This window comes from Onychostoma macrolepis, chromosome 02, assembly GCF_012432095.1.
Source record: "Onychostoma macrolepis isolate SWU-2019 chromosome 02, ASM1243209v1, whole genome shotgun sequence".
Classification (NCBI taxonomy): domain Eukaryota; kingdom Metazoa; phylum Chordata; class Actinopteri; order Cypriniformes; family Cyprinidae; genus Onychostoma; species Onychostoma macrolepis.
Genome location: NC_081156.1, coordinates 27856435 through 27876147, shown reverse-complemented (window position 1 = coordinate 27876147; position 19713 = coordinate 27856435). Strand labels below are relative to the sequence as shown.

The 19713-nt window shown below is 34.5% G+C and overlaps 1 protein-coding gene across 8 annotated transcripts; it reads right to left on the bottom strand.

Annotated features, from left to right (window-relative positions):
* Window positions 1-414: 414 nt before the first annotated feature.
* LOC131551319 (NACHT, LRR and PYD domains-containing protein 1 homolog) lies at window positions 415-19369 on the bottom strand. Of its 8 annotated transcripts, XR_009273730.1 has the most exons (21): window positions 18150-19369; window positions 16096-16179; window positions 15833-15879; window positions 14802-14871; window positions 11778-11879; window positions 10032-11652; window positions 9778-9858; window positions 9560-9631; window positions 9309-9446; window positions 8589-8741; window positions 8316-8396; window positions 8096-8184; window positions 7493-7557; window positions 7171-7247; window positions 6821-7038; window positions 6338-6591; window positions 5602-5718; window positions 5082-5235; window positions 4145-4189; window positions 2631-3747; window positions 417-997 (listed from the first exon to the last, which is right to left on the bottom strand). XR_009273730.1 is itself a non-coding variant. In XM_058794169.1 (20 exons), the coding sequence occupies exons 1-20, from the start codon at window positions 18163-18165 to the stop codon at window positions 3449-3451; spliced, it is 3780 nt and encodes a 1259-aa protein (XP_058650152.1). In that variant the 5' UTR covers window positions 18166-19369; the 3' UTR covers window positions 416-3448. The 8 variants fall into 8 exon arrangements, 7 of the variants coding, with proteins under 7 accessions (XP_058650180.1, XP_058650199.1, XP_058650152.1 ...); XM_058794169.1 differs by having other exon boundaries at window positions 416-3747; window positions 7493-7554; XM_058794160.1 differs by having other exon boundaries at window positions 417-3747.
* Between the last annotated feature and the right edge of the window lie 344 nt (window positions 19370-19713).

The window sequence follows — 19713 nt, the reverse complement described above, 5'->3', positions numbered from 1 at the left end:
TCAGTGATGATAATACAGTAAAGGCAAAGTTTGATTCATGAATAGGCAGGACAGTATTGTGTTACCATTATAATTATTATAACAATTATTATAATTATAATAATAATAATTAAAAAAACTACTTTATATTTACAAGAAAGAGGCTGTTAATGTGAATGTGCGCACAGATGATGCCAGTTCAAACTTGCATTATAAGAAAAATATTCACAGTGGTTAAAGGCCTACGTTTTATGGTGCTAAATTTCCTACACCTTCTACCTTATTTTATTTATCCTCAGGTTAGGTAAAGAAAGTCAAATCTGTCCTCTCTCATAAGCATCTAAGTTCATACTTACAAAACAGGTCACAGAAGGCTTCTCCGTGGTCTGTTCTAGCTTAGCTAATCAATGCCAGGGAGGCAGACTTTTGTTATATAAATACAAGTCAGTTTATTATTACAGTTATTAAGTAAGCAGTACAAATATTCTACAACTACTGTATATAAGTATTGAATAAAGTATAAATATGAAAAAGTTCCTTGCTCAAAGCAATATCAGCGATGGTTCTGGTGCCGGAGAGCTCTTCAGCTGGTCTCGAAGCAGCATCTGATTTCATCATTGCACTTCAGTCTCTTATAGACAGCAGGTGGATCCCAATGTCTTGTGACATCATACTGGAAATCCCCTCAGAAGTGGTGTATAAAAGACTTTGCATCTTCTCATTTTTCTTCTTCGGGATTCTTTGCTCTGCTGTCTTCTACTCTTCATCTGAAACACACCAGCTGAGGTACTGTCCACCTTCTTTTTTCTTCAACGCTCTTGCTAATTCATCTCTAGCTACAGTCTTGCTAATACATGTTATAAACATTTTCTCAATAAAGGCTTAAAACAATAACATGTGGTGTCCTACTTAATAAAAAATTATCGTGATTTTAACGGTAAAAAACTCTGAAAAAGCCTGTTAAATGGCTAACGGTAAGTTCCCCTAATACAGGGGTTCCCAAACACGTTCCTGGAGCCTCCCCAACACTGCACATTTTGCATGTCTCCTTTGTCTGACACACCCATTTCAGGTCTTGGAGTTGCTACACTGTAAAAAATTTCCACCTATTTCAACTTAAAAACATAAGTTTTGTAGCTGCCTTAAATTTTTAAGTATAAACAAATTACAAATACAAGTCATTTCAACTCACTTTGTAAAATCCTGACTGGCGCTGAACTGCTCTCTGTAAGTTGATTGGACTTTTCAGTATTAGTTGTTTCAACTAATCATGTCAAGTTAAAAAAAAAAAGTAATCACTTGTGAACCTCAACAATGGTGACCATATAAAAAATAAATAAATAAATAAAAAAAATCATGCAGCAATGCATGCTGGGATCCATGGATGAGTTTTGTACTATGCTAGTACCCAGCATGCATTGCAGCATGAATTTTCTTTTTTTTCTTGTTTCATAATGGTCACCATTGTTGAGGTTCACAAGCTGATTCTTGATGTCTGTGTGAGTCTAGTTGCTACCATAGATTAAAACTTTGTGTGGACAAACTGTTTGGAAAGTCCTTTCTATTAACTGACTATCACGGAACCACTGGCTCTTAGAATCACTCATACTATAATCAATACAACATCCATTTAATCAGAGATTAGACACACAATGAGATCAGTTCGCTAACAGATGATTGTCATTATAAACATATAACAACCAACTACTGATCATTTTCTCTGGGCTTTTGAGTTGTAACAAATATGTTTGAGGAACACATGGTTACAACAGCCAGAGAAAAAGAGGAGGGGGAAAAAAAAGAAGTCAAGGGTCAAGAGCCCATCTAAAGCAGACACTGATCTCTAACATGGTTACTTCAAATGAAACAATAAATCAACATCTAAACCTTAGTTAATTCTCAATAAGATCTTCTGTAGATGTCTGACAGAAATAAAGTCAGTCTGATTATTAATAAGTGGATGCTGTTTGTGGGGTTGTTTAATCAGGTCTTGAGAGATTTAATGTATTTTATTTCAGTTGATTTCATCTAAGGCTGTGACTAAAGTTAGTTGTTCTTGTGTTTCTTTTTCTTCAGTGATTGTGTTTGTTAACAGCAGGTGTTCATCACTAATGCTCAATTATTACTCAATTAATCACTTAATTGCAATGTATATCTTATTTTAGTGAACTCAACTGAAATAAGTTCAGAGCACTCATAATTGTTAGTTTTAAAAATGTAAATGGTTTAAGGCAATAAGTTTACTCAAACAGTTTGAGTTAACCTAACTTGTCGGGTTTTACAGTGCACAAAAATAAGTCACGCAAACTTTTAAGTTGGCTCAACTTTTTTTTTGTTTTTACAGTGTGCCAGTAAGTTAGAACTTAAAATGTTAAGTTCACTGAATTAAATTGGTCTCCTTGAATTTCAATAACATTAAACTGACTTAAAAAATCAAGTTGAATCTAGCATAACTTACAAAAAAAAAGTTGAAATTGCTTAAATTATTTTTATGAGTTAAAGTAACTTTAAAACATAAGTTGTCATGACTTTTTCATCACATCATTTTTTACAGTGTACTAATGAGCTGATGAGTTGAATCAGGTGTGATTGATAAAGGAGACATGCAAAATGTGCGGTGTTGGGGAGGCTCCAGGACCGAGTTTGGGAACCCCTGCCCTAATATATACGGTGAAAAACTGTAATAGACATTTCAGACAATTTTACGGTGAAATACCGCTTTTGGAAGTGAAAAAGAACGTAAAATTTACAGGGAAAAACCATAAATTGACATTCCCAGAATTCTCTGCGTTGCATTTCAAATTTTGTTTGAATTTGATGTTTTTTCTTTGAAATAACTAGGTTTCTTCTTAGTTTTTTTCTTATCAGTTATGTTTATTAGGGTTGTATGTTACATCTAATGTTGTTAAATGAATGTTTATTGCATATTTCAGTTTAATGAGTCTCACCAAGATGATGTTTAATGTTTGTGTGAATGACACTCTGCACCTTCTATATATGTTATTATTTAAAATCTGCTTGTGATGGGCTTTGGTTCATCATGTGACTTTCTCATCACCACCTGCATTTGTTGGTTATCAGTGTAATACAAAGGTACAAAACAGATTTCAGTACTTCAATAACTTGGTATATTAAAGGGGTGGTTTACTGGTTTTTTTCTAGGCTTGATTGTGTTTATGGGGTGCAGTCTAACATGTAAAACGCATTATTTTTCATATAATTTACCTTTATTCCACACCGCTCTGTCCCTTCTCTGACAAACGCCTCGATTATTTCCTGTTTTTATGAAGCCCCTCCCTCAGAAATACATGATGGGCTCTGATTGGTTAGCTGGCTCAGTGTGTTGTGATTCGCTAAACCGCCTCTACTGCACATCTAAACGTCCCGCCCCTCAGCTCAGCTGCATGTGCTCCAGTTGTATTGTAAACAATAGCGTCAGCCATTACATGTATATTACATGCTTTATGTCTCAATCTGACTGAAATTTCTCAGCATTACTGTAGTCAGCTGGTCCAGACTCCAGTTCATCTACTAGATGAGGTTCATTCTTCTTCAGCAGTCTGTAGAATTCTGCTTTTACAGCAGCTCCTCCAGACTCAAGAATATCCAACAAGAGTCTCATTTTCTCCTGCCGTGGTTCTGCAGCATGAACTTTACTGTACATTTCACCTGGAATCATGTCTTTGGTCCTCAGACCATCAGCAATAGTCATCACCGATGAAACTCTCTCAATGAGTTTATCTCTGTGTTTGTTCACAAATTCAGTTTCTGATGGAAAACAAAATAAGATTTGAAGTTACTATTTCAAGTTACTTCAAGTTACTTTTCAAGAATGTGTGTGAAAGAGGGTTCCAGCAGGTTTTATGAAGGTCAATTTAAGAGTTTTTTTAAAGATCTTTTTAAGATTAAGTAAAGAAAATTAAAGGGAACACAACACATCATAGATTCTCTAAATGTAAATGTATAGGGAACAGAAAATTATTAGTATTAATGTATTAGTAACTTATAACAAGCCCAGAAAAAAATCACCTTAACTCAATGGGAAATGTTTTCATACCTCATTGACATATTTGTTCTTGTTTTAAGCATAAACTCACTTAATTTTGTTAAAACTTTCAGAAAACAAGACTTTAACACAACAAGACAAAAATACTGTGGAAGGTACCTGTGATCCTTCTTTGAGCAGGAGGTTCTAAACCTTGACTTGGTGCTAATAATAAAAACATACATAAGAGATCACTGAGAAATACCGGTCATAAACATTTTAAAGTTATTTCAGAGGTATCTGTTTGTTACATCATGACATAACAAATGTGACCCTGGACCACAAAACCAGTCTTAAGTCGCTGGGGTATGTTTGTAGCAATAGCCAAAAATACATTGTATGGGTCAAAATTATCAATTTTTCTTTTATGCCAAAAATCATTAGGATATTAAGTAAAGATCATGTTCCATGAAGATATTTTGTAAATTTACTACCGTAAATATATCAAAACTTCATTTTTGATTAGTAATATGCATTGCTAAGAACTTCATTTGGATAAATTTAAAGGCGATTTTCTAGATTTGTTTGCACCCTCAGATTCCAGATTTTCAAATAGTTGTATCTCAGCCAAATATTGTCTGATCATAATAAACCATACATCAATGGAAAGCTTATTTATTCAGAAAAACTGACACTTAAGACTGGTTTTGTGGTCCAGGGTCACAAATACTGTTTCTGTGTCCAAGCCTCCATTTCAAGTGTTCATGCTGGGATGTAACGTTTGGACTGTTCATGCAAATGAACCAGTAAAAAAAAAAAAAAAAATGATGAACCACAATTTCTTCAATATGGAAATTGTTCTAGCTTTAGTTGTTTTTGGTTTGTATTTATTGGTGTAGTGTAAGATTATCTGTTCAATGCTGTGACTCTAACAGAGATCATTGTTGTGTGTCAGATTTTATAATATTGCTGATCACAAAATAAATGCATAATTCGATTGTTATTTAGACACTGCATTGCTTCCTTAATGTATAGTTGGCTACTTTTTGTTAGTAGCATGTGTAACTATTTTTAGGGGGAAAAAAAGAATTTTATCAGAGTCATGTCACAGAGTTACCTGTGAGAAGGATTCGCCGTCTGTTCCACACTTCCGTCCCATCTACACTTTTGTCCAAAACACCCAATCTGACCTCCTTGATGTTGACATCCAGAAACACTTCAAACGTGGGATGATGGTTTTGGCCAAAATTATTACACTCAAAAATCTCACTCTGTAAAAAGAGCACCAACAGTATAACACAACATACTCTTTCAAAGCAGCTTTACAGCTTTAAATCTTAAAGTCAATGCTTATAACATTTAACATTTTCATGCCTTATAGTCATGTTTAGCAGATTAGAGCTGGGCGCTTTATTTGAGTGTGGATTATCATATCTGAAAATAAATAGTAATTATTTCTATTGTTAATTTTAATCTATATTATAATAATAATAAATGTACCAAACAAGAATATTTATTTTCCTTAAGAAAAACTGCCATTACCCTTATATCGAATTAAATCAATACCATAAATTTAACTCAATCATGAGCTTCTGAATTGGAATTAAAAAAAAAAAAATTTCAATAAAAAGTGTTACCATTGGTTGCACTTCACATTTCTCTGGCTGACAACACAGACTGTATTGTCTGCCAGGAAACAGATGACATTGTGAACTTGTCTCAATGTATGTTTTATCCTGGTGGTAGCACTGGACCTTGAGGAGGGGGGACAAAAATGGATACATTTGAACCAAAGTAAATTTACTTAAACAGTAACCTTCAAAATGCATTTCAGTACAAAATCCGGCATCATATTTACTAACCAACTACAATACAGTTCAAGCAGGTGATAATGTCACACATTAATAAAGCCAAACAGAATTTTATTTAAAAGAGGCAGCAGTAGTTAATCAAATGACAAAGTGTTATAACATCCAAATGTACTGTGTAGTCATTTTCAGCATTTTAAAGTGGTGTCTGAACTACAGTGGCTGAGTGATGCTGTACAAATGCAGAACATTGAGCAGGATTGAATGCAAACTCTAATTTAAGAGATGATTGGCGGTATGCAATGTTACATTCTATTGTCTGTGTTTGGATCTAGTGTTCATTTGAAAGTCAGTGCATGAAGGATCCTTCTATCTGAATGTGTCAATGCTATACTGAAGTTTGCTGCAGGTTCAGGTATGCCTATTACAGATATACACAAAAAAAAGCTCATAATGTTTGTTAAAGGAGCTTCAAGAGATACAAGTTTTGTTAGAATACTCTGTTAAACAAAGTGAATGGCAAAAAGACAGAGCATAAAGAAACAATACATTCAGATAGCAGTACCTCTGATACTGGAACGTTCCCTGGAAGCAAATGGACATTAAGTATTTTCTGTTCCTGCTCAACAGTTACAGGTCGAAGGAACAACAACACTTGGGCAACAATGGGGGAACCAGAAAATATCTTTTTTATGAGTCCAAATATGGAGAGGTCTTTGATGTCAATGATCACATGAGATTTAGTCACATTGAATGGCTGTATCATTTCTATATTACCACCAGTGAAATGTGCTACAGCCAAACCGTCCGTATTTTTCTCTGAAAAATACATTTAAGAATTTTGTTAAAATCTTAACTGTTTATCTTATTTGTTAAAATTCATGACCTTTGTGCATTAAGTTCTTATTTGAAAATTCTCTTATTTCACTCCTTGCTGATTTGCAGTTTCAAATAATTTGACATGTAAATTATCAGACACTGAGTTCTATAGTTGTCAACCACTGTGAAACATATTAATATTACATTTAGCACGTATAAATAAACATACCAGTGAATATTTCACAATGTGGAAGGTGCAGTTGTGAGACTGAACCTGCAGCACAGTCAATGTTGTACAAGGGTCCTGCAGGCTTCATCTGACCCAAACCATCCAAAAGACGGGGATCCCATGAAACAATGTTATACAGTATCTTTCCTTCACCCTCCATCACAAACACAAGGTTGGTCAGACTGCACTGAAACTGACCAGCATGTGCACACAGAAACCTGCAGGAGATTTTTTATATATTATATTAAGTCATAAGTACCTGCATCTTTTATTATGTAAAAAAAACACAGTCTAACTCAATAGCTTAGGCATAAAACATAAAATAAAAACAATAGTGTATGTATCAATACCTGTATGTATTCTTGTGTTTGTCCTCATCACCTCTCTGAATAAGTTCAGGTGTGAACACTTCTGCATTTTCTGAGAACTGAAGTATAGAAAAGAAAAGAAAATAAAAGAATAGTGAACACTCAAAATACTATTATTGAAAAGAGTAAATGTTAAATTTCTGCAGTTCACTCTGATATTTGTGTGATGAATTACTGAGTCTGGAGATGTTTTGGAAGCTTTTTGAAAGCATATTTCTGAAATAAATACAGGTGTACTGGCAAAGCAACAAATAGAAAGAAAGAATGAAAGAAACAAATCCTTAATGGCACAGCTGCTACTCACTGATTGTTCAGTAGGCGATTCAACTTTTAATGATGAATAAGACACAGAATCTGAACTCTCACCTACTGTCAGACAAAACACAATTCAAACACTTTAAAGACCATTAAGAACAAGGGGAAAACATTAAGTTAAAAAAAAAAACTCAAGTTTTAAGAAAATCAGATCAGATTGAATGTCTTGTTCAATACACTTATGCTGATATGTCCTGAATAGTTGTTTAAAATGACTCAGTGGCTTAAAAAAAAACACTGAAAACAAAGCCACTGAATTTTTAAATGAAAACTTATTATCTGCCTTCAATTCTATGCCTAGGCTGAAAACTCAAAACTAAATATCACAATGAGATGATATTTTGCTTTCTCTATCCTGAAATTAAGTCCTAATTAAGAGTAAACACGTGTTTGTTAATTAAACCATTTCATTAAATTGAACAAATAAATAAAGGTAAATAAAACATAGTTACATGTCATTTGGCCAATAACTTTATTAGGAACTAAAAAATTAATTTAAACAGAACAGTATAAGAAGTCTCACCGACTCAAGCAAAAAAATTTCACCACTTTTGGAACTTCTAATTTTTAGGACAGTAAACATTTTGCTTACCTTTACTCTCCTTCATTTCTCTCTTTGTCTTCACCTCCACCTTTGTGAATCTCTCCACATCTGGCTGTATAAACAGGGATGTCCTCCAGCTAATTGAAATAACATTCAACATGGATGATGACTATTCTGCAAAATTATTATTTTCTGTATATCTACAGAAAAATAATATCCATATCAAAATGAAAGAAAAGACTAATGAAATGGTATCATAAAATCTTACACCGTCAGAGTCCAACCCATCTGCTTTAATTTTTCCATCAGGGACTGGATTTGCACCAGGATGCTTTTTCTGATATTTAAACTGAAATACATTGTAACAAATTTACTACATTTATTTTGAAACTGTAAGAGCTTCTGGTTTACATGGGCAACAAATGGGAAAAACCTAAGGTGTAATGATATTTGATATTAGCAATCAAGTGGTTATTTTAGATGTACACAAGTAATACCAAAACTGAATAAAACCTATTTTAATGGCCAGATGTTGAGTTACCTGAATTCAGTCAGACTGGGACAATCCTGAATGAGGTACAGGATGTTTTTGGCCAATTTGTTAGTCAGATTTGAAACCTGCAGACAGACTTTCTTCAAACCAGACAGAGATTTCAGGAACATCAACAGACGAATTTCCTCTTCCTCAAGTCCACTGAACAACAACAAAAAAACTAATTTATATTTGTGACATGCTGGTTCTCAAACACAAAGCTTAAAGATCTAAAGCTACATAAAAATCAAAGTAAGATTAAATGAAATAAATAAATTGATTTTCTATAAAGGTGATGATACATGGGGCAACTTTTTAAGCAATGTTGCTGGACAATGTTGCTGTCAACGGGCAACCAGGTGAAACACAGGGCCCACGACCCATCTAAAATATCCAGACAGAAATTTGTTGCCCATTCTCAATGGGAAAGTGCCCAAGTAGCAGCACTCAGCCACACTGCCCAGCAGCCTTGCTAAAAAAAGTGTATCGTCACCAATAGATGATCATAAAATAAATCATAATATGAATAAAATATAAAATCACCAAATAAATGTATTCACACTCTGCTGCTCTGCCAGAGATGTGCTCCCTGTCAAATTCAATTACATCAGCTGAACCAAATAACCTTTTTGGAAAAATGTAATTGTATTCTAAAATGCTCAGCATGATGGAAATGATAGCAATTCTTAAGGGTTATCTGAAAAAAGAATGAATGAAGCCTCCACTCACAAATAACTGTAACTGTACATAGCCCGCTCATTCTGTGTTTTCACCCACTTGATGATGGAAATCAATGTGTTTGGACAGGTTAGAGTAAATTCTGTCTTTAATGATGTTTCTGTGACCACTGATGAGCAAACAGACAACCTGAAGCAGCAAGAGATATGAACAAACATTAGTGTAGCTAAAGTATGGGATGAGACTACACTTCAGTATTTAACAAGTGAGATAAATGGTGGTGGTCGTGAGCTGCTTCTTACGTGATGTCTTTATTTTTGACTGAAACAGTCTCTGGGCAGAACACACCTCCACTGTTTTCAAGCAGCTTTATACTGGCAATTAAAATAAATAATATATATAGTGCATTACTGCAATCAAATTGTATATATTACATCAAACTCATGAAATATACTGAATATTTTAATACAGCACTAATTAATTTCTTTTCAATGTTATTCAGAAATTAAATACACTTTACATCAGTTTATGCAGAATCTTTCCTTCACCAGCAGCTGTGATCAAACAAACAACATCGTCTGAAATGTGATCCATCATTAACCTTTGTAGGTAAAAAGAAGACAACATATCAGGTATTTAATAGCCTACTCCTTATACAGCAGTTTAGGACTGGCATTCAATTCATGTGTTGCTTGGTGACATGAAATTCTTGATAGTTTGGATTAAAAGGTTGGGAAAGTCTGTTAAGATTGTTATTGCCTGATTTTCACTCACCACAGCTCTTTACAGCGGGACAGTTCAGGCTGGAGCATCTTCAGATTATCAGATGTTACATGGAGTTTCAGGTTTCTGATGTGTTCACAACACTTTAAACAGTACTTCAACACCCAACAATCTGCCATTTTCAGTGGTGTATTCGACAGATCTATCAAAAACAAACCATCCAAGACCTTTCCAACAAAGCTCTTCTCATGAAGCTCGTAGAGACAATGGAGAATGAACAGCATGTGTTCATTTTGATATCTCTGTGAACACTGATTGATCCATTCCTTTAGCTGGGTTTCTACACTGATAGAGACAGCCATGTTGAGCTTTTCAAAGAATGATGGGATCCATTTTTTCTTACAGAGACCACAGAGGAACAGAATCACAGGCTGCAGCAGTTTTGCATGTCTTACTTCAACATCTGCTGTTGAAAAGTCTCCATAAGTCCAAGAGGAAAAAACACATCCTCTCTCTACAGTGTGAAGCAGCTCTTTAACTTTTTCCTGGGACTCTTCTTCATCCAGAAGAACATAGAACAGAGCGGTGAAGAACTCCTGAAAGCTGTAATGCATGAAACTGAACATTGTCTCCTGCCAGATTCTTCTTTTAAAGAGTAACCTGGACAGGAATGGACTGTAAGCAGGGTCTGAAATTTCATGCAAGCCTTTCTCATCAAACAGCACTTGTTGTTCCAGCATCCCTCTCTCTGCCAGCTGACCCAGACTCCTCAGCAGGGTCGGCACAGACTGACTTAAACCCTGGCAGTGATGCTCCAGTAGAGTGGACACAAAGTCAGCGTAGATGGAAGTAGTGGTTTTTACTTTGTTTGTTACTGCACCTAATTTGACCCTATCACTGATGATACGGCAGATAATGGGAATGGAACAGGCAGTGAAAAGGGTTTCATTTGCTATCACAGAATAATATGCTTTAATGAAGATGAACTTCTGGAAGTACTTCTCCACCTCCTTCTCATAAAAGCCCATGATCTCAGTGAAACATGGTTGTCCTTTCAGCAGCTTGTTTACTGTGTCCTTAGTTTTGGTGGTGACCAGCAGGAAGGACTTTGGCAGGATGCGACCTCTTAAGAGGGCAAAAAGAATGACTTCAGGTGGGGCTTTTTGAAGTGGATTAGTGTGCGCTGACATGTCATAAATGTCCTGTGTAAGTCTCAACTCATCAAATCCATCAATGATGAAAAGCACCTTCTCTGGTGACTGCTGTAGTATCTGTGAGATCTCTTCTGATGTTAAACTACAAGTGTAGCTCAGGAGTTGAATTAAGTTCATCTCTTCAGAAATACACATCAGCTCTTCACACTTCAGATAGAAAACTAACTTAAAACGTCTAACAGAAACTGCGTCAGATGCCCAGTCCAACATAATCTTCTGTGCTATGATGGTTTTACCACTGCCAGAGTCACCTTGGAGAATGATAGTTATCAGACCATACAACTGAAACAACTCAGACAAACAGATGTTCTTAAAACTTCCATTTGCATTTTTTTGCACGATCACTGGTGCAGTATACAGGGCAGAAAACGACTCTTGTTCACCACACAGGAAGCTCAACACACTCTCATACTTCTTTTTGACTGACAGCTTATACTGCTGTACAATCTCCTCAGCTCCTAAAGGACAATCAGTTGATTACCCAACAATATAATTACACCGATTATTTATCATTTATCATTGCCATTTATTTTTAGAAAAAGGAATTTGTGATAAGCAGAGCAAGTACAAAAAGTGTCCATACCCATGTCTTGTTTCTCATAGATTTCTCTCTGTCTCTTCCTATATTTTAGTTCAGAGGGGTCACTGGGCTTTTCATCTGCACCTGATGTTTGTGTGGTGAGCTCTGCAGAAAAAAATTATTGAGGACACACGTCTAGTCAGGCTAGAGCATTAGGGCTTCAAGATGAGGGTATTTGGGATAAATCAAGTTGAGTGGTATATCAGGTGTGATTGTAATAAATGTATTACATCTAAAATCAAACTCAAACCAATAAATTATACACCTGCACACTGGTGAAGTGTGCTCTTTTTTAATGTTAAAATAGTTTCTTCACAGATTGCCAGTTTAATTTGCAGAGACAACTATAGTGTACGAAAGCCACAAATAAGTGGAAAAAGAAAACAAACAAAAAGAAAAACCATTGCAATTTCTAGACACTGAGAAACTACAGCTTCTTTCAATGTCTCAATATACCCCGAGAAATAAATCTGTCATTAAAAACTACTTTCTCTGTAGAGACAACGAAATTTACAGGGGGAAAAAACATTTAACTTTCTTAACAAGACTGGCCTACCATGAACACAGAGGTTGTCAGAGTGAATTTAACTATATATTGTTTTAATTGTGTATAACTGCCAAATTTCCTGTTAAGACATATTGCCCATAATCTTTGAAGTAGGGAGCACCTTGGATCTACCAATCAGAGAACAATACTACAAGAGCTCAGCAGCAAACTCAGGCGCTCCAAATCAAATCAGTCTCCCTGGAATCTCAAACAATGGATATATTTGACTATTTTGTAATAAACTTCAAATATATTGCATTTTATACTCATAATCAGTATCTAGAAATCAACACTACACTGTATACAATGTATACTGTTTTTTGTTTTATTTGCTTATGTCATTTGCAATGTTTCATAGGCTACGTAGTAAATTATCTTCTAAGAGATGTTAAAGCCCCTGTGAAATGCTGATATGAGAGCTCATTAAACTGACTATACAGATAGAAAATAACCCAAAATTGCTTCATACCTACTGCCTTATTAATAGGTATAATTAATATTCCTTATAAAGGACTAATTGTAAAATTTAGCAATTAAAGCATTTATACAAACAAAAATAATGTGATGTCTGTGTTACGTCTATGAAGTAATGCTGTTATTCTTTGGCTTTGTTGCCGTTTCTATTCCTTTTCAGGATTGGTTTGGACGTAATGCGAGGCTGTTGCTGATTGGACCAGAGAAAAGGGCCTGGACTATAAATTCTGCCTGAGTTCCTCTGGAGTGAGCTCTCTCTGCCTCTTTGTTGTGCTTGACTGACCGCTGTCATAGCTACCTGTGTGTTAGCTGGTGGAAATATAGTGTGACCGATTTTGACTCCTGTGACATCTTTTCCTTGAGGTTTAACAGAGTGCTGTTAACCTTTGGATCATGTGCCTTTTATGTTAACCATACCAACATGTTGATTCTGTCTGTAACTTCTTAATTGTTTGCGAAGCTGTAGGGGGTGAGTGCCTTTTTTTGTTTGGGCCTAAATGGCCAGCACTTTTTCTCCTGTTTATGGATAGATAAGGAGATAGGGTACGTTATTGTATGTTTTGTTTTGTTTCTTTGGTTGCATTGTAGGGAAGGTAGTTCTTTGTGTGCGAGTTAGTTTGTTTTGTTTATTGTTTTGGCATTAGCTCACCCCTGAAGATTTTGCTTCCTTTATTCCTTGTCATTTCCTTTAAGCTAGTGTTATCAATTTAACGCTACAAAACCCAATAAGGGAATGAGAAAAGATAATAATAAAAAAAAGGAGTACTTAAGAAGTGTTGCCTTCTTGTCATTTATGTTACACGCTGACCTAGACCAGGGGCATAACATCTGTTTTTTTCAAATATAAAATACATCACCTTTCTTATTGTGGTAGGATTCTATTAACTCAGAATACAGAATGTAGGCTCTAGGGATGTAACAGAATGAAAATTTCTTATCACGATTATAGTGACCAAAAATGATCACGATCAAAATGTTATCAGTATTATCACGGCAATATTAAAATGTGCTGGAGATGTTCAAAAAGTACAGACACATAAATCCCTTCACCCGGTTTTATATTTAAAAATCAACAAATAAAATTACTTTTTGTTTGCATAATCACTAAAACAATAACATTACCAATGATGTTTGGATTTTAAATGACATCTTGACTGACAACAGTTTAATAGCATGTTCAAATATCTATCGTAAATGTTCAAATAAAGCTTTGAAAAAGTTTCATATAAAGGTAAACCTCACATTTCAGCCTTTAAATAAAGAAAAGGGTCAAGTCAAAATGATAATTGATTAATAAATGGTTATATGTATTTTATCTGCTCCATAAATAATTCTACATAACTTATCTGAATTGTTTAAATGTGTAGAATCCACATAAGCTTGTTTTTCCTCAACCGGTTAAAATTACAGCAGGGCATGCAAATTCGGTCCATTTTTGTCCAGACAGAAACTGCACACAGGCTGAATGTAAATATAAGTGTCTGTAAATCCACTCTCTGACAGCAGGTGGCGCTTTATATGGAAAAGCTGAATACAGCTGTTTCCCGTAAACTCCGTGGACAAAGCAGTATTGCGATTAAGAACACTTCCTTTAGGTATTACATGGAGTGAAGATGAAAACAAAATGCCATCGAATCATTTCTGAAGACAGTCAGAACCTTCAGAGGTACATTCATATAATTAATTCATTTGTATAATTCCCTCAGCACTCTTTTAAAACCTCCCAGCTTTTCCACCGTGTTTTCACTCAAAACGAAACTAAGTTACTCTGCTGCTGTGCGCGCGTGAGACTGTTACTGAAAACTGTGCTTTATGCTGGACAGTACTTATTTATCGCGAGATGTTCAAATCGCGGTAATCGAATACGGTTTGAATGATAATGAAGAGATGAAACGGTAATACTAACCGTGGGGAATTTTATAATGATTTATCGTCAAACCGGTGATCGTTACTAGGCTCCTCTGTTAAAGAGGGGGTTCATTTTTGAAGTGAAAATAAGGACCTACCTGTCATCCTAGACAGGCTGTGTGGAGTCTCTTCCAATGCTGGCAAGTTTTTTTTAAAGCCATGAGAGATCTTCAAAAAACAAACAAACAAAAGCAATGAGTGTGTTAAGCAGATCAAGTACAAGAAGTGCACACTGTTGAGCCTGTAGTTACAAGTACAGTGTTCTGAAAATGTAAGTGCAAACCTTGAAAAATTTTGTCACAACATATATGGACAGAGATATTGGACTGTCTTTTCACCAATTTTAAAAGATAAAAGGCATCTTATATAATTTAACAAATGACTTACAATGTACTTTTTCCACAGCACGACAAGTAACAGTCATTATGCAGATGCCTCTATAACTTGTAGTTTACTATGCGGGATATTAGACATTAGATTAGTATCCAACTCTGTGTTGGCTGCATTAAACTTTGTATCTTTTTTTATTTTCTGATTAATCTTGCATTATTTAGACATTAAAAATAGTCAATAATAGTAGGAATAATGAAACCAAAACATAAGATAATTACTTAACTAACATTTTTTTGTTGAGCAGTGTTTTCACGCTGGTCTGGTGGTACAAGTCAGAACTCTCAGAAAATTCTTAGTTTAAGAGGTCAAGAATGTGTTTTAGAGGTCGGAATCTTGCAATCACGGTAATTCAGACAAGACGTGAATGCATCTTTTAATGCAAAGAAAAAATAAATAAATAAAAATAAATAAATAAATATATATATATATATATATATTATAAAATGACAAGACAATGCTGAATAATGTACATTTTAAACAATTAGAAAAGCAGAAACAGAAATTTCCAGAGTAGAAAAAAATGAGTACACCTTTACAATTATAAGTGCCTAAAATTAGATTCAGGTGCACCAATAAATAGAATCATATGCAATTAGTACATATATCTGGTCTAAACAGGAGTTTAGCAAGGAAGAAGCCCCACGAGAAACCAGCTGTACATGCAAGAAAAACCACCAATATTACACAGAAAAGAATTCTGCATGGAGGAATGGTCAGAAAATACAATCCTACTTACTTTAAGGGGCACTGTAGGTGGCAACAATGCTAAGTGTTTTTCATGCCCTGAAAAAGAATTATGGCGTAAAGAAAAGTGAAGATGAAGGCATTCTAATATTAATTTAGAAGCAAGTTTGAAATAAGCTTGATGTAATTAAAGTGATTACATTTTACAGTATCAATGGAAAATAAATAATATAGGAAACCTTCATTGTCAGATTGACTGTAACAAAGACAAAGCTCAAGTTAAGTCATTTTATAAGTAAAAACAAGAGTGAATACCATCAGTTGGCTTCTGAAGTTCAGGATATTTTCTCCGCCTCTTATATTCAGGACTGTCAACTGCACGGTCACTAAAATTAAAATCTAAACCAAAAATCCATAAACAGGGTTTCTGCAGGATTTGTAAGCTCAAATTTAAGACTTTTTAAGACCTTTTTAAGACCTGCACAAATAAATTTAATACCATATGAGCAGGGTAGGGTAATGTCTACAGTACCATATTAAACTGTAAAATGACTGTAAAAAGCATAATTTACAATTCAGATACAAGTTTTCACAAAAACAAAAAGTTTTGCAAAATGATCAACTTTACATTTTAGCCTTTAAACCATTTTTAAGAAAATGGATAAGTCAAAAGCATAGAAAAGCATTAAAATTAATAATATTGATTTCAACAATTATCATCAATAAATTATTATATAAATTAAATAACATGAATTAGGGGTGTGCGAAATTGGCAAAAAATGATATCTTGATATTTTCTGGGATTTTATCGATAACGATAATGAGATGATATTTTGCTGAGTGTGTTATTGTGATGGTCTCTTAAAGATTACCATGGACAGCTGACTCCTGAATTTTTTTGATATTCTTCATATTCTGTGGTCAGTTCACAGCAGTGATAGAAATTAGTATTTTCCAACAAGTTTTATGGGCATTTTTACCTTTATGCCATTTTTTCTAAAAGTGTGCATAGTTTTTTGAGTCAAATTCTTGCATTTGGGCTGTTACTGAGCAAATGAAATCAGTATCAACAAAATTTATCTTTGCAATGCATACTTAAGTGGCATTTAGATGTATTTACACACTCTATAACGCAGCTCTGAGGGACACAGAATGCTAACCTGCGCAGTAACAAATGCATAAATTATGTTTTGATATTTGAAACATAAAACGTTGAAAACTGATGTTTAAAATTATTTTAAAAAATGAAGATACTTTACATGTGAAATTAAAACGGCCAATAGGTGGCAGTAAGTCAGCGTTAATAAGGGAGTCATTGCGATTGAACCGAATCATTAAACGGTTGATTCATTCAGGAACGAAACTCAGTCATGTTGCTCAGAGACGCAAAACAGTGCTGTGGCTGTGTTTGGAATTATTTTTGTTAGAGAAATAGAGCAAAAACAGCCAATATGGTGTCTAAAACGTAAGTCTCTTAATATTAACTTCTTGTTTATTGAACTGTTGCATAAAATCAATATCAATTGTAATCATGCTGATTTTTGGAGAAGAAAAAAAAAATGGTACCCTTCATGTGATATTAACTATATGAAATGATATAAATATAGGCTATACATTTTCTGCCCCCATATCTTAAAGTATGTGATCATTCTAAATGTATTTTAACAGACTGAATCGTGCAGTGAAAGAAGGCACTCATACGCGCACTAGTTTAACCTGTTAACTGATTCATTGTCCACCAGCAGGTGTCGCGTTTGGCTAAAATATCACGGTTTCCCGGTAAAGACAGAACACAAAGCGCCGCAGCACCGGACTTTGAACTTGCTGCGCTCATATTTAATGAAATCATAGCCTTTTGAAGTTTAATTGTCACATTCAGCCATATCGCAATTCTTGTCTTTCCGTCTCCAAATTTAAGACCTCTTGAAATCATAATTAAGACTTTCTTGTACAATTTAAGACTTTTTAAGACCCCGCGGAAACCCTGATAAAGATCAATCGAGATTTATAGCGGCTTCCATAGCTATGCCGCTCTGACGATTTGATTACGCTACCTCCCATCAAACAGTTGGTTGCATAACCAATACCTATATCAGATTTTGCTTCCAGCATATTAATGTGGTGTGAGGATTCATTAACCTACCCCCAACCCTAAACCCAGATCTTACCCCGGGACTATTGTTTTAGCATCATCAATATATCAATATATATTTTTAATCGTCTCATTACATATGATTCAGACTGCAAGTTCTCATATCGACAAAAATGTAGCCCAATTTCTTGTGCAGGTGTGTCCTGAAATTGTAAATTCTGCGGGACAAAAGCGCAGCAAGAAGCTTCCAAATGTATCACATTTAACTTCTACTCACCGTCAGGAACCTCCATCTATATACGGCGCTGTTTTAACTCAACGAGAATTGTCTGGAAGTTCGAAAAATGACGTTAGAACATCTTCCACAGTATCAGTTCGGCCTGCAGCAAGGCGAATATAACTGCTGTTATCGTAAGGTATTATAAGGTATTGCTGATCGTTATCACATTGCGGAAGCGTTCTATAAACGACGTCACCTGGCTGCAGCCAATAAATATAAACTAATTGTATTGATTTTATTAATGATAATGGTATGCTTTTTTTCAATACTCATGTATTCTGATACTTAAGAAAAAAATCATGCTTTTGTAAATTATTATGACATAAGTCGAAACTGTGGCATATACTAGGTAATAATTATGAGATGACATAGATGCACAAGATTATTTCCTCCAGCAGAGGTCAGCACAGTCCACTTTCCGAATAAACTAGGCACAAGAATAAAGTTTTGTTGTGGGCTTGGTGTTAAAATCGAAACCAACAGAAAAAATGAAAACATTCATTTGAAACCACTCTACACCACACGTCTGCCTGACAATCATATTTTTAATATCAACTAACATAGTTTAAAAAGATTATGATTTACATATCATAAATTGTTTTATCACTTTAATGTTTTACTGCCTGTCATAGCATCCACCTACTTTGAATAGGATTTGAGAGGGACCAAGTGTAATATTTAAAGAATCATCTGTTTACAAAATATATTATTCGAGTCCTATAATATGAATACTGGGAGAATATTTTGACAAACAATGGGTTGACCTCTTACAGGTTTTAATCTTTTAATCAGTTGATATCAGTGAATGTGGATCAACATATTCCAATGTTTAATTAAAAAAAATAATAACCCTGATCCAACCAACCCCAGTATCTTTGCTTATGAATGACAGAAAACAACTGAAATTCTTTGCATCGGACGCGTCGCACTACTTTCATTATGTAAAAGGCTAAATATTTATACGATCTGAAGATCTAAATCTAATTTGAGTGGGACCATTTTTGGGGAGTTCTCAGTTGGTATTGTGTTACAAATAAAACCAAAGAAGTGTGCTTTAAAATTGCTCATAGAATATATCCTGTTAAAGAAACAAGAGCATTTTTCATCTGGATGTAGATTACAACTGCTCTTTCTGTAATTGTAAAAAAGTGTCTATTGTGCATTTAGTTTTTGAATGTCCCTGTTCATCTTTGTTTTGGTCTGAAATGTCACAATTTCTAAGTGTTAAAATGAACTGCATCCTACTATTAAATGTATCATTTGTTTTACTTCATTCAAATGAATATGGCTTTTCTAAAAGGAAAATATGCCTATTTATTATTGATCTGTTTTTGTTATTAGGAATATTTTATATTCATCAAACTAAATGGAGTAACTTGAAACACAATTTTGCTCATTTTCAAACAGCCTTGAAAGCTTATTTAGTGTTTAAAGTGTTTTTTGTTTTGTTTTGTTTTCTTAAAAAAGCCCAAAGAACTGTGTCTCTGCTAAATGAATTTAACATATGCTTGTGATGCCCTTTTATTTTATTTTATTATTGTTTTTAATTATTATTTTATTT

Coding starts and splice junctions, on each gene's coding strand:
- LOC131551319 (XM_058794160.1), bottom strand. Junction 15,880..16,095: donor ACTTCAGAAGCCAACTGATG/GTATTCACTCTT, acceptor ATTCTTTTTCAG/GGCATGAAAAACACTTAGCA. Junction 3,748..4,144: donor TGCTCAAAGAAGGATCACAG/GTACCTTCCACA, acceptor GTTTTCCATCAG/AAACTGAATTTGTGAACAAA.